The following is a 27,447-nucleotide window of genomic DNA, read 5'->3' as shown; positions in this document are numbered from 1 at the left end:
CTAAGAATTTCCATTTGCTGGTTAAACAGAAACTGTGATGGTACACAAGCAACATGGCATTTTGAACCTATCTTCTTTCCCTTCTAGAGAAAATTGAAACCTAAGTCAGAGCAATGATATGCTGTTCCCCCTTTGACACAATTCAGGGTTTCAAGTATGCAAACTACAAGCTTAAGGGAAGCTTGAAAGAGCTTTTAGCCTTTTGAATAAAAAACACAACTAAGTCTGGACATTGAAGTTCTTTCAAAATTCTCAAGTACAGGAAAGAATATTTGTTGACATTTAAGAGAATGCTTTGCTCATGCAAGCAGAGATTTGGAATAACTGATCGTTTAAGAGATTAAGAGTGAAAAACAGCATTGCTCAGATTCTTTTAGAAGACCTCAATCAAGACTACACTGGCTGCAAAAGGTCACTAGGGACACAGAAACCGAGCTTATTCAACCCAAGTCATAAGGTCAACACATTAAGCAACGCACTAGCATACCAGAGAGGATTACCCACCTAGGCAGTTAACACAGAAAAACTGTGAGCTCAGACTTGAATCGACCCAGTGACTGATCGCAGAGTGGTACATGCTACAAGATCATTAGCAATGCCTTCCTTGTTATCAGAGCAAGCAGACAACGCAGGGAGGACAGCTCAACCTAGCAGACCTACTTTTTCAAGCAAGAAGAATATTTATAGTTTGTAAACAACCCTTTTCCTCTAATCAACAATTTTCAGAAACACCTTCCAGAATTTTGCAGTTACCGCTCCATTAGACCTCCTTCACACCATCATTGATTTGCGTTACAGCGATCAATTTTAAATAGACACTAATGCCTTTCGGTAAAGATCCTTTAGGGAAAGATTCCGTAGCTTCAGCCCTGGAATTTATGGCAGAAGAGACTGACACTGATTATGTTAGAAACATAATGCCAGAAAAGGCTGGACAGAAGCTCCTGTCTATAAGTACAACTAAATTTCTCACATACCAGTTTATCAGAACATTCAAAAAACAGGAACAAGGAGATGACAAACACTTATGATATAGCGACTGAATACTTTCAAGAACATTTTATGACTGGAATTATCAATCCCTAAAGTTTGAGGGAGCAACACAACACCATAAGCTTATAGAATTAAAACCAGGAGCATAAGTAAGGTGATGCCTGCTGTGGTTTTATAGCACTTGTGCCACCAGCGAAACAGCTCTGCCTGCCAGTGTGACAGCATTAGACGGGATGGTCTGCTGGACTGGTCCAGAAACCTAACTCCTGTTCTTGTAATTAGAAGTTTTTGTCTGTAGGACAAGCAGTGCTACAAGGCACCACCTGAACAAAGGAGATGGAGCAATCCCACCTATTTTTAATAATTTTTAATCCTAAAGATTTTTGCTAGCCATCAGCATGAACAAAAAAAAATTATCTCCCAGCTGATCAGGTGGTCAATATACTCTCTAAAATATTCTGAAAATTGAAGTTCAACTCATTAATGAGAAACTAATATTTATTCCTTAATCATTCACGTATCTTATACCTACGATTTTTTTGTTTTCGCTTCAAAGTCCAGGTAATTTAATTTCAGCTTTCGTGTGACTTGAGTCTTTGCTCTTAGTAGAAGCAACTTCTTTCCAAATTCCTTTCCTCCACAGTGCACTCACAGGAAAAAAATAAAAAAAAAAAGTATCAAGCTTGCAAGCCAGATCCAGCAGATTACAGGAGAAAGATAACTTTCAGTTTTGTTTGACACTTTCAGTTTTGTTTAAGACCAAAATCATGAGCCAACAAAAACAAAGTTGAAAAGCTACGTTTTCTTTCCCCAATTCTGAGAATTAAGATTTTGCCTAAAAGGTATAAGTCACCCAATCGCAACGGTGACCTAAAGTACCACCATCGCTTGCAAATCACACCTCTGTGTACAGAAAACTGAAGTCCTTAGGCAGCAGCACCACCACTGTTCTGCAGAGCACAGATACTCACCTAATGCCGTACTGCGTAAGGCCTGGCATACATCAGCCCAGCTCTACTGAGCAGCTACCACACAATTTCTCAGCCCTGTTCCCTTCCCTGTGGCAGTACTATGCAAGTAGCTCTGCTCTGTAGGGAGAAAAGAGAGGACACAGCCAAAAATGTTTTCCCTCCCTGAAAAAAACTTCACTGAAACTCAGAGATGCCAGATCTGCAGGGTCAGCCCTAGGAAGTGAGCTGTTGCAGGAGTGCCAGCACTGGGACAGAAAGTCCCACAATCCACGGTGACCAGGGCAGGAAGGAGAGGAAGAGGTCTGGTTGACTGCAGAACCGCCTCTTCTTCTTTTTCCTTAACGCCCTTCATCACAAGTTAGAGTAAGATTCCTCCCCAGCGAACTCCCACAAAAGTCTCTTGACCACTTAGCATTTTCCAAGATGCTTTCTGTTGTTAGCACAGACACCAAAGTTACATCACCAGTCACTGCTGGGCTGATCGGTAACTTGGCAATACTTGTCATTTAGGAATATCCACCTCAAAGTACTTATACTTAATACCAATACATTTTTGCTGAGTCCCAGGCAACAGCTACAGCAGTTGTACAACCAAGAGCCGGAGTCCACCTACGTAGCTCTGCTCTAATGAGACAGCAATCATAAGAATTCTGTAAGACTTCACTTTTTTTTAATCCTGCCTTGGTTTTTTAAATAATATGAAGAATAAAAACACTTGATAAAGTGATGACTCATTTCCACCCATTATTATTTATTTAAAAAAAAAAAAAATCCTAACTTCCCCTTAACATGGCAGATTTGGGGCTATCAAAAATCAGAAAGACAGCCCTTGAGTTATATTAAATACTTCCATAGCAGAGTTAACTGTTTTACTCCTAGGGAGCAGTGAGCTAACAGAACAGAGGGGAGAAGTTAGAAGCTGGTACGTCAAATGCAGAAGATACAATCCTCTTCCAAATTCGAAACGAGGATAGTTAAGTAAAAAAGAGGTAGAAATAAGCGATAGACATAAAGAGATGTGGAGGGCTACCACCCACGGAGTAAAGACGACTTTGGCTCTTCGGCGGATAAAGAAAGACTCAATACATTGGAAATACAACATCAGGAGTGGGATAGAAAAGAGGAAGCCAACATCCGACCCTCCGACCCCCAGAACAGAACCTGGGGGCTCCTCGGAGAAGGTTTGGGCGCTGGAGGAAGGAAGATTGCTTTTGTTCGCCGGGATCTGGGAGCTTCCAAGGCGGCTCCCCCCGGGGCCGAGCACACGCAGCGCCACCACCCCGCCGCCCTCCCTCCCCCACAGGCCCCCGAGAGCCCCCCGGGGCCTCCCCTCGGCTGCTGAATCACAGCGGGGCCGCCGGGCCTCCTCCCCCCCGCCCATAACTGCTCCGGATCCCCGCCGCTCCCCCCCCAGCCTTACCCGTTACCTCGCGGCCCACAGCCGGCGTCCGCGGCCGCTCCCCGCCGCCCCCGGCCCCTAGGCCAGCCGCGCCTCGCCGCTGCCTCCTGCCCCTCCGCCGGGCGCCGCCATCTTGTCCGCCTCCTCCTCACCGCCCCGGTGACGCGCTGACGTCACGCCGCACGGCCACCTGCCCCCCCCACCCGGCCGCCCAATCGGGTGGGGCTGGGCGGTGACGTCAGCGGGCGGGGAGGGGGGAGGGAGGGGGGCGGTGAAATGGCGGCGGGGGAGGGCGGGGGGCGGGACCTCCTGAGGGGGGCGCTGAGGAGCTGGGGGCGGGCGGCTGGGTGTTGTCGGTGAGGGGACGGCGGAAGGCCGGCGTAACGAGCAGTTCCTACACGTCGGGTCGAGTAAAGGAACGTGGACACGCGAACAGCTCCCTCTGCCCTTCGGTTGTCCTGAAATGAGGCAGTTTGGTGACACAACAGGGCACCTGCAGGCACCTCGTCCCCGAGGCCCTGTAGTCAGGGACCGCCGGTGGGATCAGCTCAGCCGCCTGCTAATGAAGAGAGTCTCACGAAGTGGGTCGTGGGACAGAGTTGGGCAAAGCTGAGCTGATGGCAGATGTGAGCCCCTCTGGCTCACGATGGACGTGGAGGAGCATGCTCAGAGTGCGCTTAATGCTTGTGCACCGTTCCAGTGCCTCACCACCCTCTGAAATCCTTCACTCATAGGGCGGTGAGGCCCTGTCCCAGGCTGCCCAGAGAAGCTGTGGCTGCCCCATCCCTGGAGGTGTTCAAGGCCAGGCTGGATGGGGCTTTGGGCAGCCTGGGCTGGTGGGAGGTGTCCCTGCCCATGGCAGAGGGGTGGGACTAGGTCCCTTCCAACCCAACCCATCCTGTGATTCTGATTTTCCCACAGAAGAGACCTAAGTACAAATTGTGTATGTTACAGGTAACGCTCTTGCAGGCTGACTCCAAAGGCATCCATATGGATCTGAAACCAACCCCATGTATTCTGCTGTCCAAGATACCAGAGTTCCCTTCCTGCTTCCCTCTAGCACAGTCAACCTACTCCTCTCTTACCCTCAGGACTAGGCTATACAGGCTGCCTTTTGTGTCGCACCAGCAGCACAGGCAAGGCCTCCCAAATGGATTCCTGTCCCTGCCCTCTAGGTATTGCCCAGCAAGTCACAGTTGCTCAAAAATAAACAGTCAGCCTGTGCCTCTCCTATGCTTAAGTTAATACATTTGTATTACAGCGTATCTATTCCTGTTTTATAACATATCCATTCCACACAAAATAAAAATGTGTATGTGGGATTTTTGTTAGATTTATCAGAAATTCAAAGATGTACTTAATCTATACCAGAAAGCAGATTGTTCTTTCCACTTCATACAAGAGATACGCTAACAAGGTCCTCCAGCTTGGTCTTGTAATAGAATCAAAAGCCAAAAGTGAAGAAAAACACACACACACACAAAGGCACTGGATTGTTGGATAAAGTGCAATAGCTATCTTTATTTATAGGATCCCAAAGGACAAATATATATGAGATTGTACATATCTGACCATCTTCCCTTTTGATGCGTGTGTAATTTGTCTTTGAGCTGTAGTCTTGAGCAGATGGATGGAGATGCTGCTGAAGTTAGACAATTTACAACGCAAATCCCTGTTTTCTTCTCATTTCTGTGGCTGTCTCATCTCTGTTAAGGCATTTGAAGTCTACAGCACGAAAGCATGTTTTGGTATGCCCACCTGTACAAACAGATTGATGACCTATTTTCCAGGATGGTGAAAGTATCTTGAAATCCGAAGCGAGCACTGATGCGCACTTGTTAGCTAGGAGATGACAGGCTGAAATGGAAAAAAGCTGCTCACTTCACGCTCCCACAGCCGCACGGACGTCGCTTGGGGTGATACGCAGGACACGGTGCTCTGCAGATATACCCACGGGCACCACGGTGAGCCAGCCCACGTGGCAGGCGCTGCATCCCCGGTATGTGGCATGTGCTATTCCTTGCTCTGGTGAAAATACAGGTGCGATGTAGGGGAATCAAGGCACAGCTGCTGTTGTGAGGCAGACTGCAGACCTGACAGGACCTGAGCGGCTGAGGTGTGAGAAACACTCTGTAGCCAATAACTTAGGCTCAGGGGAGGATGTCAGTGAAGTAGTAATTTATTTGCGATTGCAATGGCGGGCGCCCCACAAGCAGGAGAGCGCACCTACTAATTCCAAAACACAGTTTATATACTTTTTGGTGACAGGGCCCTCCCCTGTTTCCCCACTGAGTGGGTAACCCAGGTTCACAATCTATTTGATGCTTCACAGACAATGCATGGCCTTCAGTTGCAGGCCTGTTAAATTTCAAATTTCTTTTGACTTTTTTACTGCTTTAAGTGCTAATGTTTCTTCACTTATTTGACTTGACTTGGCAACATGATTTTCACCTAATTGTTCTAAGGAGTCTGGTTGTCTGCATTTTACAAGGTCGCCTGCTAAGCTTTCTTATCACTGCAAGCATATCTCAATACCACATACCTCCCCTCTAAACAAATGTAACTCTGCAAAAACAACATTTCTATTCCCACAGTGGGAGCTGGGGTTGTTTAGTCTGGAGGAGGCTCGGGCAGACATTATGGTTCTCTACAACTGCCTGAAAGGAAGGTGTGGGAAGCTGGGGGTCAGCCTCTGCTCGCAGATAACTGGAGATAGGACTAGAGGGAATGGCCCCGAGTAGCTCCAGGGGAGGTTTGGTTGGAAATGAGGAGACATTTCTTCTCAGGAAGAGTGGTCAGGTGTTGGAACAGGTTGCCCAGGGAGGTGGTGGCATCACCGTCCCTGGGGGTGTTTAAGGAAAGGTTGGACGTGGTGCTTAGGGACAGGGCTTAGTGGGTGAGAGTGGTGGTTGGGGGACGGTTGGAGCAGATGATCCTGGAGGTTCTTTTGTAACTTCAGTGATTCTGTAATTCTAGGTTTTTTGTTTGTTTGTTTGTTTTTGTTTTGTTTGTTTTGTTTTGTTTTGTTTATTTGTTTTTTGAAGTGTTAGGCTCTTTGGCTGGGCTGTACACAGGGAGGCACCCCATTGACACGGAGGAATCCCAGAAGGCGTCATGGCAAGGGGTAGCTGCAATACAGGAGAAGGGAGAACAAGAGGATGCCAGAGACTAATGGAGAGCAGTGAGGGGGTGACAGAGCACAGCCTGTGAGAGCACTTGGTGCAGCTTCTGGCAGCACCCCCCAGCTACAAATGGCAGCCCTGACTGCATGGTGACAGCCCAGGTGACAAGGTAGGTAGGTAGCCTGACTACCCAAGATGGGGAATTTCAGGTTCTGAGCCAGGAAAAGAGAAAACTTGGGGTTATCCGGGGAACGGACCCCGAGAGAGAACCGAACCCGAGCACGGGGGGTCCTCGAACCGCCCCACCCCCACCCCCCCCATCGCGGGGGGGCGCCGCTCCGCCCTGACGGCGCGCGTTGCCTAGCAACCCCCGGCGGGCGGGGGCAGTGAGGGCGGTGCTAGGAAACCGCGGGGCCGCCGTCAAGCGTCGCAGCGACTGTCGCGAAGAGGTCGGGGGCAATGTCGTGAGGCGCGGCCAGGCCCGGCTCGGCTCCCTCACGTCTATGCCCTCAGCCCTGGCGGCCGCCTGCTCCAGGTGGGGCCCGGGCCGGGCTCTCGGCTTCTCTTTTTCCCTTTCCTTCTACTATGGCCCGGAAAACAGTTAGCAGGAAGCGGAAAGCGGCGGCGGCGACCGCCGCGGGGCCCGGGGGGCTCCATGGGGAGCAGGTAGGCCGGGGGGGGGAGGGGGACACGTTGTGTCTGTGGGGACACGGGGATGGGGGTGGTGGCTGGGGGGGGCCCTGAGGGGGGCCGGGGGGCGCCCTGAGGGGGCTGGGGGGCGATGGTGCCCTGCTGGGGGGTGTCCTGGGTCTGCCCCCCCGGCCCCCGAGGGTGTTTGGCCCCCCCCCTTTGGGGGTTGGCCCCCCCCCCCCCCCCACCTTCCCGTTGGGTGCCGCCGTTCGTCCCGTAACCGCCGTGCTCGCCGCCCCCAGCCCCGCAGCCATGCACCGGGCCGACCCCAAGGCTGGCCGCAGGAGACACTCGTTCCCCCCCCCGGTCGGTCCCCAGCTTTTCCCCCTCCTGTTACCCGAAAACGGCAGGGCTAGGGCCGAGGGGGTGGTTGGGGGTGGTCCACACATGTTTAAACTCTTTTGTTTTACCCTCTTTTCTCCTGTTCCCGTAAGCAGGGGTGTTGGTGAACCGGTGTGGAGTGATTGGGGTATCGCTGTGGTATTGCTTCCGTAGCAAATATTTGTTTAATTCTATAATCTTACTGAGGCCGGCAGTTCTGAGCTAATCGGGTGTGGTATTCAGCAGGGCAACCAGACGGACTTCAGCGTTTTGAATTTACAAGGGCGCTGCTTTAAGTTCCTCTAACTTGCACATTTATTTTTCACAGTATGGGTGGGATCACTCTGTTCACAAAAGGAAAAGGCTCCCCCCGGTGAAGCGGTCCCTGGTGTACTACCTGAAAGGTAGAGAGGTGCGGATGCAGAATGAGTCCAGCTACCACCGCCTGTTGCATGGATATGCAGCCCAGCAGCTTCCCAGCCTCCTCAAGGAGAGAGAGTTTCACCTTGGAACCCTTAATAAAGTGTTTGCCTCCCAGTGGCTGAACCACCGACAAGTGGTGTGCGGGACAAAATGCAACACAGTAAGTGCCACCTCTCTCAGTCCTCTTTCACTTGCTTGTTATTTTTCCCTCTTCCCTTTGCTTGTAATCCAAGCATGTGGGCTGCCAAGGAAAACGTTAGGAAGTAATTACGAGCAGAGTCAAAATCATACATGGTAACTTTTCAATAAATGTATTATTTAGCTGTGGCCCATTCTCATCTGAAAATGTGGTTCTGCAAAGGTGGCTGTGGACCAGACCATGAGGCTTGTGCCTGTGCTCAGCATCTCTCTAATCTAATTGCACAGGGCAATTGACTTTTTTGGGGGATGGAGTGCAGCAGGGGGGTTGAATCTTTTTTTGCTTTGCAAATAGGGAGTAAGTGACTGTCCCTATGATTTCTCAGTGATAAATATAATGTCTGAAACAATTTGTTAAAAAAACTTTTTCTTATTCATCATCCTCGGTCTGTTTAGTTTTATGCAGTGTCCTGTCCTGGTGTTCAGGTAACGTGCTGTGTTCATGTACTGTTACATCCATTTACAAACACCGAAATCACAGGGTCTTAAACTAATGTTTTGTGTTTGAAAAGTTATAGGGGAATATTAAAATATTGTCTCATGTGATTAGTAAATGGAGGAGATCATACAAACAGGTAAATATTTTCTCCTGGAGCTGGTGGTCTGGCCTCATTGGCTAAGGCTACAATTTCACATATTTAGTTCTGATTGAATTAGTGTAAAATCCAGAACTTGTTCTTTGCAGGTTGGTTAGTCCTCCTGAAATGAGCCGAGTATTGTAAGGAATGTATAGATGCAGCAGCTTATAGTCCTCAAAATATGTGAGTCAATGGGATTGTTTCTTCGCTTTCATGACTTCTGAGCAGAAGCTGGGCTCTGTGGTCTGACTTGCAACGGAAAGAGATCTTTTTATTTATTTTAGGTGTTCTATAATTATTCATAGTTGCACAGCAGGAGTCTTTCATGTAGCAGCATTAAGAAGCAAGGCTTAGCTGTATAAACAAAACAGCCTTACAAGAGGAATCTAACAAAGTAGCATCTTTTTGCCTTCTTTCTTCACTCCTGCTTGGCACCTCAGCTGGTCAGCAGCCAGCACCCTTCGTGGAACAGCTTCCAGGAGACAAACTCCTGCTGAAACACCAGCTCTCAAAATCCTGCTTGCCCTAGCGAGATCATTGCAGGCTTTGTAGTGCCACAGCAGTTTTGCTGTGTCCTGTAACTTCCCCCGTTCCACAGCAGCTGTGGTGAAGATAAATGGGCAAGTGTGTTGTTAATGCAACCTTGCAGAAACTGTTGGTGACCAAACAATCAGGGAACTGAAGAGGGATTCCAGCACATTGTTGTTAGCTCTGCATACGCTGCAGGGAGGTATACACTTCTGCAGCTTACGTTACAGATGGACGTTGTCTTTTGTTAGGCGAAACGTACTGATGGCAAAAATCAATTTCATGGTGGAACATATATGAATTAGGAATACTGTAGTAGCTTCAGCTTGCTTGCTTTGTGCTCACAGTTGAGTAGAGAGTTAAACAACATTTTAATTACAAGATTTTCTCTCTCATCTCCTGAGCAAGCAACCTAATAAAGATGAATTCTTTTGCCTATTCTCCTGCACTGAAGTTGTGGCATTTAAATTGGGAGTGAATCTAAAACAACTTGTCTAACTTCAATGGAGTTCACTGCACTGGTGTTGCATGTAATTAAAGTTAATGCAACAGAAAAATATAAACCAAAGCAGTTGCTTTAATCAAAGCTTAAACGTGGCACGGGGAGCTTTGAGCAGTTCATTTATAGATTGCCTTTGGCAATGCTGTGCCAGAAGCATTGACTATTTTTAATAACAAAACAAAAATATGCTCTTGTCATAAGAGGAGGAGTGTTGCTTTTAGTCACCTCACAGTACTGGTCACCATAAGCATTGCAGAGAATAGAGCTCTCAGTCAGCAGTTCACTTTTAATGAGTGTTATAACTTGTTGCATTTTTTCGGCAACTTTTTATCCTAAAAATTATCCCCGGGTATGCTTGTGTGTATAAAATAACTTGATTGTCTTTAGTAAATTGTGCTCCTTGCAGATGGCCAGCTGTAAATAAAATATTTGTGTTTCTTATAGGTGCATGCATTTTTCCTGGATTTGTAATTATGGAACATATCTGAGCATTCAAGTGTCTAAAAATTCAAACACAATCACTTGGGGTTTTCTGAGGCAGGACTCACGTTTGCAAGGATTTTGTTGATCTTGTATACAGTCAGCTACTTAGAGGTACTGAAAAAAAAAAAAAAAAAAGAAGGAACAAGCAAATCTGTGAGGTGCAGGTATTTAGGCTGTGGCACCAGGGCATCGAAGTTACCAAAGGCTGAAGGAAAGGAAGAAGAGGAAAATGTCTTAGAAGATACTTTATCTTGGAAGAAAATACTGTCTGTAGTCAGTGTGTTGTGTTCAGGAATTGTAGAGAAACTTTGAGGCTATGCAGGAAACAAGCTTATGGCAAAAGAAACCACTGAAAACTGGATTACTGAACTACTCTCTTTTTTTTCTGCTATTTTTCAGGAAGTGGTGGAGGGATAAAGCGGCTTCTGAAAAAAGTTCAAATCACCATCTTGCAGCTTCTTCTGATCCCTTAGTTCTGGGTGTATGTCCAGGACATAATTCTTATATTAATTGTGAAGTTAAGTGTGTAGAAATACCAGAGCTGTAAATCATTCCCTAAATACAAAACACTTATTAGTTTCCGGTTGCTTGGGAATCTAATTGCCTGGAATCTAATATTCCTTCTTTTTTTGTTGTTGTTGTTTCCCAGGCAGGCCAGATAGATACGTTGGTCGTTTTGCTTTTTAAACACACAACTTGCTTATCAAATGTTCTCTTCTGGTTTCTCAGGAGGCTTTTCCAAGGCATGAAGGGTTGCTTTCTGGTAGCCAGCTGGTACCTCTTCTCACCTTGGTAGATTTGCGCGTTGTCTTGCATGCCCTGCTGTAAATGCCCAGCTCTTGTTTCTGCTTAGAGCTTTTTAATTAGTTCAGGACATCCCTCGTCTGTTCAGTGCACCTCATACAATTATAAACAAGTCTGGCAGTCGTGGGGTAGCAGTGGTGAGAATACAACATGCAGTTCCTCTTCCAGCTGTGAATATTGAATGTCTGTGGGGAAAATGATTTCCACTTGTTTTGCGAGGTAATGCTTGCTCTGGTTTTGCCAGCGTTGTGAGGAGTCAGGAAGACTGCTTGTTTCCTGCTCCCAGGGAGGGAGGGGGAAGTCATGTCACCACAGTTCATACCAGCTCAGAGTCCACTGAACACCGTACTTTGGTCACTGTAAATAAACCTCTGACACTTGTAAGTGACACCTCCGTTCACCTTGCTTTCAGTGCCTTGTAAGTAGAGAGTCAGGTGTTGTTTCTTGTCTCTTGGGAGGATTTGGTTTTCTGTCAAGTGCATGTGATGCCTGTGTCTGCCTTAAGGGTCTGTTGGTTTCTTTGCCAGGTATGGTGTGGGCAGCCCAGATGCCCTTTAGCAGACCGAGTCTCTCACTTCTCCGTCCTTTGCCATCTGCTGACACACGTTAGCTGCCTGCCAGCCTCCTGAAACTAAGCGCAGAGGGCAGGACGCAAATAAAAACTGACAAATGTGACTTTTTGGCGGTGAGCGTGTTCAGTGACATCAGATGTGCATGCCCATGAGCTGGAAGGGCTTCATAGCAAGGTGGGGTGCTTGGTTGCAGTGCCTTGTCTCTGGAAATGTGGATTCAGAGTCAACTCACTGGCTTCTTTTACTGCTGCTAACTTCTCAGATGTTTTGTTACGTTCTGGGTTGTTCCTCCCTTTTGGACCCTTTCAAGGAGGATGTGTAAGGCCATTCCTCTTGTGCTGCTTGTTCTCTACTGCACAACCTGTAAGTAGGTCTTGTGCTAAGACTAGTGCATGTTCTGAGCTCTGCTGGAAAGGAGTCAGTTTGAGAACTTAGTCTTGAAGGATTCAGCATTTCTTTGGGGCTTGGCATATAGCAGTGACTCTGCATTGCCATGGAACTGGAGAGCCTTATGCCAAGTGTCTTACGAACTTAGAGATGTTGGCAATCTGGATAAGAGACTGAGAAATGGGGGAAAAAAAAAAAGTGCTACTCAGTGCAACCAGCAATGGTATTAGTGTAATGACCCTGGAAGCATTGTATGAGTTCTGTTGCTCTGATAGTGAGATACTATCTGGAGAACAGCAGTGTTGTTTTCCAGCTTGGCTGAGGGTGAAACTTTGGTGATGAGCTTCAGTCTGGAGCTGTGCCGGTGCAGAACGGTATGTTCCCACCTGCTCGTTCCCGGTGTTCACATGGCGGGGGAGGCAGCTGGGCCAGCTCACTGCTTTGTGTGCAGGCAGGTTTTTGCATAGGGGTAATTTTCCCTGAAGGCAGAGAGGTGATGTGGCCAACCTGGAAGCTACCTGAGTACCACTCGTTGCCACGAAGGTGGTGAGACTGGGTGGGTGAGGAAGCAGCGAGTGGATTCTCAAAGACTGGCTTAATCCAATTGTGAAACTCCATCCCAGCTTATTCTTTTGGTGACTCTATTTTTAGCAAGGCAATATGTTTATTTCAGGTTATTTCAAATGTTAAAACAAATGATAAGAATGCTTCTGGGACTTGAGAGCAGCGTGTGAAGAGCAGGGGTGCAGAATGTAGGACATGTACTTACCTGAAGAATAAGCAGTCTTTTGTGCAAGTTCTTTGTGCCTTGTGAATCCAGGTACGTCCTGTTTGTGTAATAAAACGTAGTGTATCTCAGGGTGGCATGCTTTGGTTTTGTTCAAACTGGTCTGTACAATCAACTCAAAGATGGGAACAACAGTTCCCTGCTGTTCCACATGCAGGGCTGGCAGCAGAGGACACGAGGTAGTCTTTATGTGCTGTCGTGAAATAGCATTTATTTCACTGATTTTCTAAGCTTGTTGTCCATGTGAAGATTAGGCTTTACAAACTTTTTCTCACCAAAACAAATATGATCAGAATGTTTCCCAAAGTGGTCACGGCTAGATCAGATGTGATGTTACAGTGGCATATGTGAAAACATCACCTGCTGCTTTGCTCAGTCAAATTCTTCCAGTTACAGATGCGTGGGAAGGACAGTTAAATGTAATGAAAGGGTCACTTTACCCCCCCCCCAGCTCTCCCCTCAACTGTTGGCTCTTAAAGGTAGGTCAAAAAATGAAGTAGACTTGATGAAGAGCTTGACAAACTACTTTGCTCTCAGTACTGCATGGAAGAGAAGGATGGGTTTTGCAGTTCAGTGTGTTGTCTTCTGATAATTTGATTCCGTGCCACAGTCTTTACTTCTGGCAAACTGATTAATGAAGTTCCTTAGTTAATGAAGCGGGACGGTTTCCTGATGAACTTCACTGTAGGCAGCTTGACAAGGGAGCCAAGTTGTACGGGAGCCACTGGCCCAAAGAACTTCTCACCGTTCTGCAGAACAAAATAAAACCAGGCTTACAGTTAGTTCACACCCCTTGACATTAAGGGGTGTGAAAAGCATTACCGGATCCTAAAAAGTCGTGACTGTGACAAATGTAGTATGTGGCCATGCTGCTCTGCCACGGTCCTTGAGCAACAGCATTGTTGCAGGCTGTACATCTGAACTGATTTATTTCAAAAAAAAAAAAAAAACAAAACAACAACATAACACAACAGGAGGGGGGATAGATTTCTGTCACTTCATTCTGCAACCTGTTTTCTTGTCAGAATAACATTGTCCTGCAGAGAACAAGGTAGCTGACCCTGCTTCATTCCTCACAAACAAAGGGTGGTCCTTGGACTTGGACTCTGGCAGCTGGCCAGAGCAACCCTCGCTTGACATCCTGACGATCAAGTTATTGGGCATGCTAACGCCTGACATGCACACCCTTCACTGGTGGAGGAACCAAATTATGTATAAAATGGATTCCAGGGACAAGTAGTTCACTGTTTGGTTGCAGGGAGTTTGAATCTGATTTTTGAGGCTGGTTTTTAGCTTTTATGTAATGAATAAATAGCTGAAAAAGAAATTGTTATTCCCACTTGGTAGGAAGGGGGTTAAAAAAGTATAATACAGCTATCAGCTCCTTGTTAAGAATCTTAGAGGACTGCTTTGGAGTTGTTTGCAGTTGTGCTTATTTCAACAGAAGTGATGGTACCAGTTTGATTGGAAAAAGCAGGGTAACTTGTTTTCTTCAGATTTATGTAACTGCATGCTGTAGTTCTGACTGAACTCACTTAAAAAGTCAGGTATTTTGTACTTTGTTTCTTGTCGTGTCCTAAATTCATAAAATAGTGCTCAATTTTCAGCGTTCTTAGCTGGGTGCCTGTCTTGCTAGACACTTCTAAAGCCCCAAAGGGCTTTATATTACATCTGTTTGGCTCTTGGCTTCTGTTTGCTGGATTTACAGGGAAAGATTTCCTGGCATTCAGTGCAAGTTCAGCTTGCAAGTGTGAGCTGCTGCCTTCCTGCCCTGCCCCAGGTGATGCAATAGTCGTAGCACATGCAGGCAGTACTTGCTTTTTTTGTTCTTGGGTTGTTGTTTCTAAACTGCCTGCAACTAGTTCCTTATAAGTTCCTTACTACCCAAGGGGAGTAGTTCCTGCTTAGAGCTTCACAGCTGAAATAACAAAGCCAGTGTCTTAACTATGTCAAGTATCATGCTGCAAGAGCAGTTGCAGCTCTGGTTAAGGTAATCCTGTAAAACTGGAGGAGGAAAGTGAGAAACTGACAGAGCAGTTCAAGGGCTGAGGATGGGTTGGAGTTGGGTGGAAGCAGGTGAAAGCACTGAGAGAAGTATGTCCCGGTACTTCTAAGGATGTCTTCGTTTGGAAACTTGTTACAAGAAAATGAGGTTGAAGATCCAGGACAGAAGTGTGAGGGTCTGTGATGCTTCAGCATTGTGTATTTCCAAGTTCTTTAACTTCAGTCCAATAAGTTTACAGTTTATTAAATATTAGAGTAAGTCTTGTTATTTATTTATTAGCCTGGTGTCAAACACAGGTGTGCAGTGGTGGTGTTAGACTGGAGAATGTGAAGGGTTTTTAATTTCAGTGCTAATATCTACTGAGATTCCCTCTGAAGCGTGCATCTCTAGCTGAAATACAGCTTTCCTGAATCTGGGCCTCCTGAGATTTGGATGCATTTCCCTAATTAATGCTTCTGATGCTAGCTTTGGGACCTTCAGGTGACACTTGCAATCCTGAAACTTAGGTACTTAAAAGTTTCTTTTTTTCCCCCTCAGTAACTGAAGGAGGACAGGGAGGGAATTGTGAGTTTCTACTGGAAGGAAATGCTAAGGAGGAAAAGAAGATATAAGCTCACAGGGGAGGATGAGAGGGAATTAGTGATCCTGTTCCTATAGTACAGGTATTCATTCTCAGGGATGAGGTTAGGGCTGCTGCATACATTCTGATTTCACCACTTGTCTTGGGAAGTGAGCTGTGTTGTGAGGCTGAGGAGAAGCAAGCAGTGCCTCCTTCCCACTCAGCTACGCTTCAGCTGCTGCCTGTCCCCCTGACACCTGCATGCAAAACAAAGAACTGAACATAAAAATTCAGTCACTGTAGGGACTGTGATCTGTTTGTGCAAGACTGCTGACTACAGAGGAAGATCAGTTGTGGGTTGAGGATGGTGCATAAGTCTATTTACAAGGCATAAATAGTGATGAATAGGTCATGGCTTTCTCTGCAGAGTGAGTTTAACATACATACTTTAACAGATTTTGATTTGACATTAATATTCTGCTAGCTCAGTACATCAGAAGTAACAGACTACTAAATCTTGTTTAAATTTTGCTTCTTATTAAAGAGCAGAGATCAAGTCTGTGAGTTCCCCCAAAAATCTTGGGCTGTGATTTTTTTTTTTTTTTTTTATATATATATATCACTTTCCTTAGTGCCAAGTCAGCTTTCAGATACTCCATTTCCTTGCTTCTCATTCATGTTCCCTCACAAGTTGTTGTCCCTTAGTTACACCAACGTGGCTGTTAGTGCAGCTGCACTCTGAACACCTGTGGAAACAAACCAGTGCAGGAGCCTCTCAGATGAAAGCATGCTTTGGCAGACCATGTAAACCATAGTATGCTGAAACTAATTTAAACTTTACTATTATAGTAAACTATAGTTTAAGCAAACTGACTTTACCGTTATCTAAAGTATAGTTGTATGCATTGGAATGGATTTAACTTGGTATGCAGTTATGTCTGAAGAGTTGGAAGGCTTTATAACTGATCTTTCTGCCAAGGAAATGGTGACATTGAGCTACAACTTCTAGTCTTTTTGCAGGCTGATGAATGTAGCTAGATATCTTCTTTTTTAGATATTCACACTGGCAGTACTGTGTTTAGTCACTGTTCTGTGCATCACTAGAAAATAAGCTCTCATTAAATAAACTTGCAAAGTGTTAGTTTGTCAAAACCAAAACTTCATGGTAAGTACCCTCATCTGGGCTGCAGGAGATTTGTGCCCAGTGCTCTTGGGCTTACTTGCTGTTTGGAGGTGGGTTTGTCTTTCTCCCTGGTGTTAAGAGAAACTGGAAAACAATTCTGTTTTGCCACAGTAATGAACAGGGCAATAAACTTCAGATTTGAGGGCTTGGTTAAATGGGAAACGTGCCATGACAACTTTTTTTAATTTGTATTGCATTGCATTCAAAACCAAATGGGATCATTGAAATAAAACCTACTGTAAATTAAGTCAGTTTACTAGTTTTAAGAAGTAAATAATACATTTTTTCCAGTCAACTTGCAGGATTTATGGAGAAAGAGTAATTCATAATAGAGTGCATCTTTGACCATCTTGTTTTTCTGATCTTTGTTCAGCAACGACTTGCATCTGCTGTGTTTCTGTTTATTTTTTTTTTTTTTTCAGTTATTTGTGGTAGACGTCCAGACTGGTCAAATTACCAAGATTCCTATTCTGAAAGACCGTGAACCTGGCATGGTGAACCAGCAGGGCTGTGGTATTCACGCCATTGAGCTCAACCCCTCAAGGACCCTTCTGGCCACAGGTGGAGACAACCCCAACAGTCTTGCAATTTATCGTCTGCCTACACTTGATCCTGTCTGTGTGGGAGATGTAAGTGGGAATATTTGGGGAAAGCTTATTCTGCCACTTAAAAGAATTACTACCTTGAAGTGCATAAGATCAGTGCAAGGTTAGATTTGGGAGTCTTGTGGTGAAGAGTGAAGAATTTTTGTAAGGTTTAAAACATTCGTGATAAAGCGGTCTTTCTTGACAAGATACCTTAAATACAAGTGAGGGCATAGACACGTGAGATGGTTCTGAGTCAGATTTCCTCTTCCTTGCCCTCATTCAGGTCCACTTAGGTTACTTTTAAGCACTGAAAATATAACAATGACCTAAATGTTGGTCTAATTATGATGATGAAGTCTGAAACTGAGACACACAGCTAGTTTTAGTGAAAAAGCTCTTGTGAGAAATTGAAAAGATGATGCAAGTTATTCAAGTTTTCTCATTCTCCAGTGCAGCTTTATGTATGCATTATCCCAGAGGCAGAACTTGTCTTTGAGAATCAGTTCTAACCCCGTGGCTTATGGCACTTTGATATAAGCAGCACCAGAGTCTATTTCTGAAATGTCCTCATGCTTTTTTAAAATAGCCAGTCTTGAAAAGAAAAAGGCTGAAAGGAATACAGTGGTGTCCCAGAAGCCCTCCTCTCATTTCTCTTTCCTTTTCACTCAGGCCTTAGATGTTACTGACAACGACAGAGGTCAGCGTTCTGCAGCTGGCTATCTGCTGCTGCTGAAAGGCTTGACTCTGAAGATCTGCATGACTTGCTATTCACTTGCACGCTGCTGTGACTGTGCAGCTTTTCAAATAGAACTACAAGCTTAGGGACCCCCCCCCCCCCAGTTTTTTTTACTTACCAAATAAAAGGTTCTTGAAGTAGTAGTCTTGAAAAATTATTCTGTATCTTATCTGTTGCAAACATATTGCTTTAGTTACCATTTATAGTAAGGACGTTTGTTTGAGGAAGCATGTGGCTATTTTGCAAAAAACACTGCTTTCAAAATGGAAATTCTAAGTTCTTAGATTTGAGATCAATTTGTCTTTGGTTTAAGGCCTGTTTTCCCATCACTTAATTGCACTCTAACTATTAACTTTATATGCTAAGTGTAATGAAACTAAAAGAAAGTCTAACTTGCTGCTGGTTACTTAAACTACTCCAGATTGATACTGGAATTTCACCTCTATAATGTTTCTAACATACATCTGTCCTTTTTGTGCTTGTACTAAAACTCCAAGTGAAAAATACTTGTCTGCTTTGAGAGACTCTCTAGAATATAATGGCACAGCAAATCTGACTTTTTTTTTTTTCCTTTTAGGATGGACATAAGGACTGGATATTTTCAATTGCATGGATCAGTGATACTATGGCTGTTTCTGGTAATCTTTTTTGTTGTTATTTTACTATACTGATGTACAGCACTTGATAAGTCTTAGGGAATCACCTTTATCAAGACATAAAGATAACACAGTAATTGTAACAGTGTCAATAATCAGTATTCTTGTTTCAGGTGCTTCTGTTTGTGATTTTCTGCAGGTGTGTGTGTGTGGGGAGAATAAAAGGCTCCAAGCACAACATTTTGTAATACTCCAGTCTATAATATAACTGGCATTTTGTCATGATTGCACTTGAAATGTAGGCTGGGTCTATATGGAGCCTGCTTTGAGGGCTATCTAGTAGTTATCCTTATGTCCAGCAGTTCGGAGTCATTGCAGTTAACTATGTCAGTTGAATTCACTAAACGTGGGAGCCTGGAGCCTGATTACCTTTGCTCATTTCAATTAGTGGAAGGAAAGAAGTCCCTTGAAAGAGGTTTCAGCCAACCCACAGTCTGAATTTCTTCTCTCTACTGTTTGAAGGGAGTTTGATTTGACAGCTTAAGTCTTGGGTTTATCTGACCGCAGGTGTCTTGAACAATATAACATAATCACTAAACCATTTTCTTATCACTAAACCATTTTCTTAAATGTTTCTCACTGTTTCAGAAAGTGCCTTTAAACCCAGTTAAAACAAATGGTTTTTTTTTGAGGCATGCTTGGTACTGTAAGTAGACCTTCCCATTGACTGACGAGAGCCCCCTTGGGACATTGAATAAAAATCATCCTGGGGATGAGAAACAAAATTTCCAAGAACCTTTTACCATGCATGGCTTTCAGTTCAGAACTTTCAAGTTCTCATTTTTGAGCTTTAAATTATATTTAATCTTCATAAAGCTCTTCAGCATCAGAGATTCTTCTCTTTTTAAAAGAGGTCATTAGGGTCCAGCTTGGGGTACTGCTACACTGAAATCCACTTGAAACTCACTACCTTGGTTATTTAAACTACTCTTGGTTTTCGGGTTTTTATATGGTCCTTAAATTAAAAATGTTTCTAGTATCAGAGGGGTTTCACTAATTTTCCAATAGGCACTGCAATGAGAGGGTCTCTAAACAGTGAGTTACGGGGAAGGATTTTGTACAAGGAATAACTTCAATGATTTAATGTTATGAGTTAGTAACTTTGGAATACAGCAGAGCAACAACGTTTACCTGAAATCCTGTAAAGACTCTCTCTTTAATGAAAGCTCAGTTTCTGTTATCAAGCTGTTAGTAGTTACTGCTATATGTGTGCATACACACATATGTGCAGTTGAGATGGAAGCCGGTAAGAGAAAAGGTCAGTTACTGACTTTTTAGTAACTGGTTGGATAACTAGTGTAACTTCATAAAGCATTACTTAAGTAAAGGCAGCAGTAACAATGTTCTAGTGCATTAATTTAGTAGTTTACTGTCTTTCTGTGGTGACAGCATATATAGTATTCCATACACAGGTGCAAGACTGCAGATGACAGAAAACTGTCCCATAACAATTCAAATATTTGATTTTTATAATTTGCTTAGCTATTTAAAAAAAAAATAAAGCTAAGCCTGGAAATTGATTTTGAAACTAATACTTGTTAATCCTTGTGAGGCTCCAACTAAAAAATCTGCATTACAAAAATCATCGTAAAGTCTGAGGAGAACAGCAAAGATGATTACAGATATTGAGTGTTGAGATAAGGACCCAGTGAGGCCCAGCATGTGATGCTGAACTGTTGCTCTTGATGTTTTCTGCATGCTCAGGAGTGGATGTGCGAGTAGAAAGGAAGTTGCCATGTCCTCTGTTGCATGAAACTTGTAGCAGGATGTATGCTCTAGTCTCCAGATGTGAGATACCAGGGAAAACTTGTTAAAAGCAATTAGCAAGTCTGAATGCTTGAGAAGTTCATGGATCTAGTTGGGGGAAAAAAAAAGATGACGGACCTCTGGCATTTGTTTTAATGATACATCTGTTATTGCAATCTGTAACTGAAACTACAAAGAGGAAGTATTTGAACTCCAGATATTGAGGAATTAGTAATTACCTCTGTCTGAGTTGAGAATCAAAATGTACAACTCTTGTTAACTTTCTTTGGGACGGGTTAAATGCCACAGAAAGAAAGAGGTGGGTATTTTTTCCATGACAAACTGTAGCACTCTAGTACAGCTCAAGGTTAGAGCTTCAGCAGTACATTTTCTCATTGCTGTCAAAAATGTTGAGAGTGCAGAGTGGGCTACAAGCTTAATTATTCTTGCCTGTGTTAGCTTCAACAAGAACAAGGCAAAGGCTTGCCTCTGAAATAGGCAGCAGTGTATTTTGGTAGTCAGTAAGCATAAAATAAAACATTTTGACTGTGAGCAGCTGTGACTGAGGGAGAATGCAACAGTTGCTGTACTGACTAGGCCAAGATTTCCATGCCAAAAGTTCCAAACTAAGATGAATAATTCCCAAGATGAGCCTAGGGTAACCGATGATACTCTCTTTGGCTTCAGATCTAACCAATTAAATGTGATACATTGTCTTTTCCCCTTGTTAGGGCTATTAAAAGGGACATCTTCCTCCTAAAGTCTGTCAAGATGTTTAGAAATTCTACTGCTGAGCATTCAGCCTCCATAACAAGATTGGGTGCCATTAGAAACCATCAGCATGTAAATTGAGTAGCAGGATGTAATGGTGCATGCTGCCTGCTGCTATGCAGTGCCATTAGGAAGCTCTTTTTGTATTTGTCTGCTGGGTGATGGTGGCAAATGACCGAATCAGTCTGCGAAGGGGCAAAGCCATCTCTGCTGTGCTGCACCATTAGTACTGCAACAGGATGCACTGGTATTCAACACTACTTCAACAAGATGTTTTGCTTATGCGTCTTTGCAGCTTACTTTTCATGATGTACCAAAGTCTGTGAGTAGGCTGATGTAGATATTTAGTCTTTTCTAGCATCTTCAAGACATGAAATACATCTTATGCTTTCCCTGTGAGAGAAGGGATGTGGTTTTCATAGTGTAGGGAAGAAAGAGGTACATGTCAAGTCTGTAAGAGCTGACTTAGATGGAATTGAGTTGTCTAAACAACAGAAGGGATGGGCATGGGGCTCTGGCTAAGTGTGCATTGATCAGTGAACTAAAGTAGTTCAGCTTTCTTTGCCTACTCTTTTTGTTTCATATTTTGGCTTAATATTGTGAGAAAAATCTCAATAATTCTCTTCAGACAGGATCTTCTGTGACGCTATTTTATTCGCGATTGCAATGACGGGCGTCCTGCAAGCAGGAGTGTATTTTAGTAAACAAAGCATAACCTTTTATTCCCCATTACCCGATGCCTGATCACCTTCCCTGTTTCCTCATTATCTGTGTACTACAGGTTCACAAGCTACTCGATGCTCCTCTGTACCATATATGTACAATTTTTTTGATCAACCCTTTAATTTCTCCTTTTTCCTTTTTTTGCTCCTTTCTTATGTTTGGAGAACTTGTGATCTTTGTCTTAGTGTGCTCACACTGCTCATCCTGTTTTTCTCAAGCTTCCACCTTATTTTGGAACAGTGAGGCCTTCTACTGTCCCATTGTCTACTTAGCATTTCTCCTTGTTATGACTACACAGCTGCCTTAGAATACAGAAAATTAGTTCTCTACTGCAAAAACACCACTTAGTTTCTCACAATATCTCCAAATTCAACAGAAAAACAGGGGCTTTTGTTTTTTCAGCTTCAGTTCCTCTTGTTTTTTAAACAAGAAATTGTGCAGTTTTCTGTGCAGATACACATAGACACTGGGATACTGGCAGAAATCAAATGACCCCAAATCTGCATAAACCTAACAAAATTTTATCTGTTTTTTGCAATGGCTTAGCAGACACAGTTGATCTCAGCCTTGGTAAGCTGGGCTAAATGTGTTGGCTTTTCTGTGACCCCTGAGTGTATTCCATGTGTGAATCTCAAATGGTGATTGTTTTGTTTTTGTTTTTTTGATGGTCAGTTTGAAAACAGATTCAATGCTTAGAAACCATACAGGAAAAAAACACTTGACAACGAGGTCACAATATTACTAATTTTGTAGCTGAGAAAGATGATGTTGTTAATCCTAATTAATGATGAACACCCAGCAGGGTATTCAGTTAAACTAATAGCAGTAGTATCCTTTCCTGTTTCCAGCCTCTATTGTTTATTGCAGTTTTTTCTTTAAAAAAGGGCAAGTATGTCCATGTGAAATGATGTTATGGGCTATTCATCCAGGTTCTCGGGATGGTTCAATGGGTCTCTGGGAAGTCACAGAGGATGTGCTGTCTAAAAGCGATGCCAGGCACAACATGTCTCAAGTTCCTGTCTATGCCCACATAACACACACGGCTCTGAAGGATATCCCCAAGGAGAACACCAATCCCGACAATTGCAAAGTCCGAGCACTGGCTTTCAACAATAAAAACAAGGTGAGTAAGCTACTCAAGACAGATGGAAGTCCTAAAACTGTCCAGACGTACCAGAAAAAAAAAATAACCTAAATCAAATATATTGGAGAGGCAGCCTAACATATTTTTCCCTGATTCTTTTGTTTCCTTCTCATATGGAACGGCTGTCTTCATCTGCTGTGTTTACCTCTGCCCCTGAGTGAATTCAGAAAAGCTGGAGGCAGGAAAGTCATGTATTTTTCTGAAAAGAAACAGTTTGACTGTGGGTTTGGTTTTTAGACTGGCACCCAGAGGGGGAAAAGGGGAATGTTTACAAGAAGCAAAGAAAGTACCAAAACACCCCTTGCAGCTTGAATCCCACTCTTTGGTGTGGTTGTTGCTTTCCTTCACCCTTAATGAAGACAAGCTGACATTCAGGTAGTTCCTGTTTTGATGGCTGAGTTGTTACTGGATTGCTCAGCAAGCGAGGTAACTGACACATAGGGCAGGCACCAGTGCTTGCTTTGGTTATTTTGTTGGCATTTGACAAACAGAAAACATTAACCTCCCCCCATGCTGATCTCTTGCTATTACTAGAGATGAAAGCTAATGGAGCAAGCAGGAGTAGCAATTCATCCTCCACTGCTTTTGTTTCTGTCCTTGCAGAATAGAGGAGGTCTGAAGCCAAAGCAGGTGTGCTCTCAGCAACACAGTGCTCCTGTTGGCTTTATTTTTCACCATGTTTATCGCTCCTCTGCAATGAAGACTTCATACAGCTTTTTCCTATAGAGTAGTGCCTGGAAATAAATGATTACTTCAGGATCAGAATCAGTGTGGGAGCTGCTAGTTGCTAACTAGCTTGTACTGTCTAATAAATTATTATTTGCTTGTCTAATAAGATCTATACTTTGAAAGTTATTTTGGTTACTTGTTTTAATAATTCTTACTCTATCTGGCAGCTTTGTGCTATCTTGTGTTCTCTCAAGATCAATGTGAAATGAAAGGCTATCTTGATAAGCACATAGAGGATTATAGATGAGCTCAATCTGGAGGGTGGAGCATGAGGTTTATAATGGCATTTATAAGACAGAAACTAACTTGTTTATTATCTTAACAGGAGCTGGGAGCTGTGTCCCTAGATGGGTATTTTCATCTTTGGAAAGCAGAGCACACGCTATCAAAGGTGCTTTTCTCTTTTGACATTGAACTTGGAAAATTGCCTAGCATTTATTGCTGTTGACTATTTCTCCATCTCCTTGAAGAAAACAAGAGTTTGTAAAACATAAGCTTTGTATAAAACCTACTAAAAACTTGAGGAGAGAAACTCACTACTCTTAACCTCCTGCCAGCTCTGCATGAGTTGAGTGTCCGATTGCATAGAGTGTGGGTAGTTTTGTAGCAGGGTTCATGAATGAAGCTATACTTGTCAGGCATATCTCTGCTGGTGTATGAGGTAAGCTTTTTCAGGGAGCTGATGCCTCTACACCTGCCGAAGTGGTAACAGCAGCTTAAAAATATATATGTATTAAAACAATTTGCCAAAAATGTCCTCTGTTCTTCAAATAATGCTTCAGCCTTTAGCATTCCGGTTTGGTTTGATAAGGCATCCCATCTCTTCAATGGCTTTTTAATTTTTTTTCTGTGGGTCAGGTTGTTGGTTTTCTCTTTAAGTTCTGTTTTTGTGATGAACTATTTTAGATGCTTTTTTTCCCCACTGCAATTTACATTGAACATAGCTCAACAGAAAAATTATATAGCATCTTGCTCTTTCACTGCAATGGGTTGTTGTTTTTTTTTTTTGTCTTTCCTCTGTTTCCAGTTACTCTCCACAAAGTTGCCGTACTGCAGGGAGAACGTGTGTTTGGCTTATGGTCAAGAGTGGTCAGTGTATGCCGTAGGATCGCAGGCGCACGTCTCCTTTCTGGATCCAAGGCAGCCGTCTCACAATGTTAAATCCGTCTGTTCCAAAGAACGAGGCAGTGGTAAGAAACTTGTCAGAGTGCTTCAATCTGTTTGCTTTCAGAAGTACCAATTTAAGATAAGCTTTTTAAACAAATAAGAGATTTTTCATGTGATGTGTTAAATCATTAACAGTATATATAGATTTTGGTTTTAGGCCACTTGTCTTGGCATAAGAGAAGCTAAAAGCAATACTGAAACTAGATGATTCCTTAAGAGCAGCTAAATTGTGTACCATCCAAATAGTAATGAACTCTTTAAAATGTACATCTTGAACTTTTTTAATGTATTTCTCTGTTGTACTTAATCTCTAGCAAAGCCAGTTATCTTGCCGCTACTAATACTGCCTAGTCTTGCAATTTTCTCTGGGACTGGTAGAAAAATGCATGTTTCTGCTGTTTGCTATCACATTTGGAGCCTGTGCTGTGAGTGAATGCTTACTCTTATGTTGAAGATGAGTGAGATTTCTGACTTTCAATGTGTATTTGTTTAAATACAAAATCTTACTCAAAAAAGTAACAATAATAGTCATAGAATGATTATAGATATGAGTACTGTTTTTTTTTTTTCTTCTGCAGTCTCTTTAATTGAACCTTATACCAGGGCCAAGTGTAAGCATTGTCAGGGTGCATGATCCTATATGCTTCTTCCCATGTCCTTTATTTTGAAGCATGAGAAAGAAGCACTGTGTTGAGATTTTCCATCTTAGAACATACTAATTCAAGGTTAGAAAGTTGCAGTCCTTGTTTAGCTCAGCTCTGAGCATCAGTCTCTTCATTGGGCAAGTTATCAAAAGAGGATGTGTGTAAATAAAACTTCCCCAGCCCTTGTCTGCATTTACTGGAGGTTCTGTGGTGCTGCCCAGATAAATGTCAGGGTCTGTTTCTTTGAGATATGGGAGAATTCTCTTTAGGGTGAGAAATAATGGTTCACCAGCCCTAAACAGCAGGCTAGCACCAGCCTTTGCCCTGAATCACAGCCAGCCAGGGCTCTGTGGAGGTCCTCTGGGGCTGTTACTCTTCAGTATCATAGGGAAGAGGTACTAAGACACAGGAGTGCTTTGCCCGATGGTGGCTGGAAGCTTCTGCCCTGAGTATGTGATCCTGCTGGGCCTGATCTGTGTGTAGGTAGCATCTCTGAAACGCTGGCTTGAGCCTGGGGAGAGCCTTTGTTCAGCACTGTTTTCTGTTCTTTGCAGTGGGCAGATCTCTTATGGCAGTAGTGGGGGCACTGAAGTAATACTGCTTCTGAGGTGCTGAGTGCTTCAGCTTTCTATTGATCCTCTTGGGACTTTCTGTGGGGCAGCACAGGCTGCAGAAAGGAGAAAAAAAAGTGCTGTCAGCTTGCAAAATGCACCCAATGCACGTGGGAAGTTCACACAAACCAGATTATTAGTGTTGTGTGCATATAAACAGGCTAGAAAGAGCACCATTTCCAGTCTTACCAAGTTAGAATCTGTTTTTTATTCAGTGTAACCCTAGCTGCTGTACATAAGACAATTACGCTTTCTAGCATTCTTGTAAGTGTTGCTTTTCTTAGCAGCTGTACAGGAATACGTAGGGCCCTATACTCTAGCTCCTGATCAGCAAAACTGCTTTCTGTTTGGCTGGCATGTAGTCAATTGTTTTATGCCCTCGACTTCACACCCTGAGTACAGCAATGTTAACGTAGTGGACAGAGCTTGTGCAGCACAGACTCTGTGCTTGCTCTTTGCTTAGGATATGCTACTGCATCTTCATTTCCTTCTGCAATATGTAGGGCCTCCCTGTCTCTCAGGAGTAAAACTCAATTTGCTGATCCAAATATTCCATAGTACAGTGTTGGGAATGTTAGATAGAGAGCATGCCTTGATCAGTTCTATGCACGGGTTGTGCTGCTAGTTTGTGGATAATCTGAGGTGGTACTTCAGGAGCCAGAGTGAAGTGCTGTTCTTCAAAGTGTGTTCTAAACATCTTAGTAATGGATATACCACGGGTTCCTTCAGCTATTTTTTTATTAGAGAAGGATCCACAGTTCTGCATTTCTGAGCTTTTTTTATTAATAGATAGCACTGAAAAGTATGCCATGTGCACTGATACTCCACCTGTTTCTGCAAGTAAGTGTTCAGCTGGGTTGCTTGTCAAGAGCACTTTTGTAGCACGGATAGGAGGATGTCTCCTCTTGTGCCCATCTCCCCTTACTCAAGTGACTGCTCTTGCTGACTGAAGAGGGTTTAAAGCCTTCCAAATGTATCCTATGCATTTGGAGCTCTGAATTAACTTGGAGGTTCTTGTGTGCATCTGGGAAATCTAATGCAGCAAGTGTGAGACTTGCACAGTGGTTTTCCACCTATTAATACAGCAGTCATGACTTTACCTCGCATCAGAAGCACAGCAGTGTTGCCTGCTCTAAGCATGTGTCACAGATGGCACGTGGCTGTGAATATAACGGCAGGGTGTGGAGGTGGAAGGATGAGGATGTGTTTCTAGTTGGAATTATGTACAAAGGGCAAGGGGAAAACTCCCTGGCTACATCCACATCTTCTGTAAGCCTGCTGTCACGTATCCCACTGAACATATTCCAGCACAGTACGAGTTTCATGACTTCCAGTCCCACGTGGTATGGTGACAGCAGTTGGAATGTGGATGTAGCTGGCATAACTCTTGTCCCTTCCTGTTTGAATGCTTGCTTAGGCTGGAATTAG

At 43.7% G+C, this 27,447-nt stretch overlaps 1 protein-coding gene and 1 long non-coding RNA gene across 3 annotated transcripts in view; one reads left to right on the top strand and one right to left on the bottom strand.

Annotated features, from left to right (window-relative positions):
* Positions 1-541: 541 nt before the first annotated feature.
* LOC118155947 lies at positions 542-3,522 on the bottom strand. The gene is made up of 3 exons (XR_004746078.1): positions 3,385-3,522; positions 1,965-2,081; positions 542-656 (listed from the first exon to the last, which is right to left on the bottom strand). It is a non-coding gene; the product is annotated as an uncharacterized LOC118155947 (long non-coding RNA).
* A 3,371-nt stretch (positions 3,523-6,893) lies between these two features.
* The window catches only part of DCAF12 (DDB1 and CUL4 associated factor 12), a 30,874-nt gene continuing 10,320 nt past the window's right edge, over positions 6,894-27,447 (top strand). Inside the window, exons 1-7 of one of the 2 annotated variants that reach the window (XM_035309613.1) lie at positions 6,894-7,151; positions 7,825-8,079; positions 16,928-17,134; positions 18,406-18,466; positions 22,654-22,847; positions 23,923-23,988; positions 24,625-24,787. In XM_035309613.1, the coding sequence (XP_035165504.1) occupies positions 7,071-7,151; positions 7,825-8,079; positions 16,928-17,134; positions 18,406-18,466; positions 22,654-22,847; positions 23,923-23,988; positions 24,625-24,787 (1,027 nt within the window). In that variant the 5' untranslated portion in view covers positions 6,894-7,070. The remainder of the gene's footprint in view (positions 7,152-7,824; positions 8,080-16,927; positions 17,135-18,405; positions 18,467-22,653; positions 22,848-23,922; positions 23,989-24,624; positions 24,788-27,447) is intronic. The other variant, XM_035309612.1, reaches the window with a different exon arrangement.

The sequence above is a fragment of the Oxyura jamaicensis genome, chromosome Z (genome assembly GCF_011077185.1).
Source record: "Oxyura jamaicensis isolate SHBP4307 breed ruddy duck chromosome Z, BPBGC_Ojam_1.0, whole genome shotgun sequence".
NCBI classification, from domain to species: Eukaryota; Metazoa; Chordata; class Aves; order Anseriformes; family Anatidae; genus Oxyura; species Oxyura jamaicensis.
The sequence above is the reverse complement of the archived record's forward strand: the minus strand, read 5'-3'. Positions and strand labels throughout refer to the sequence as shown.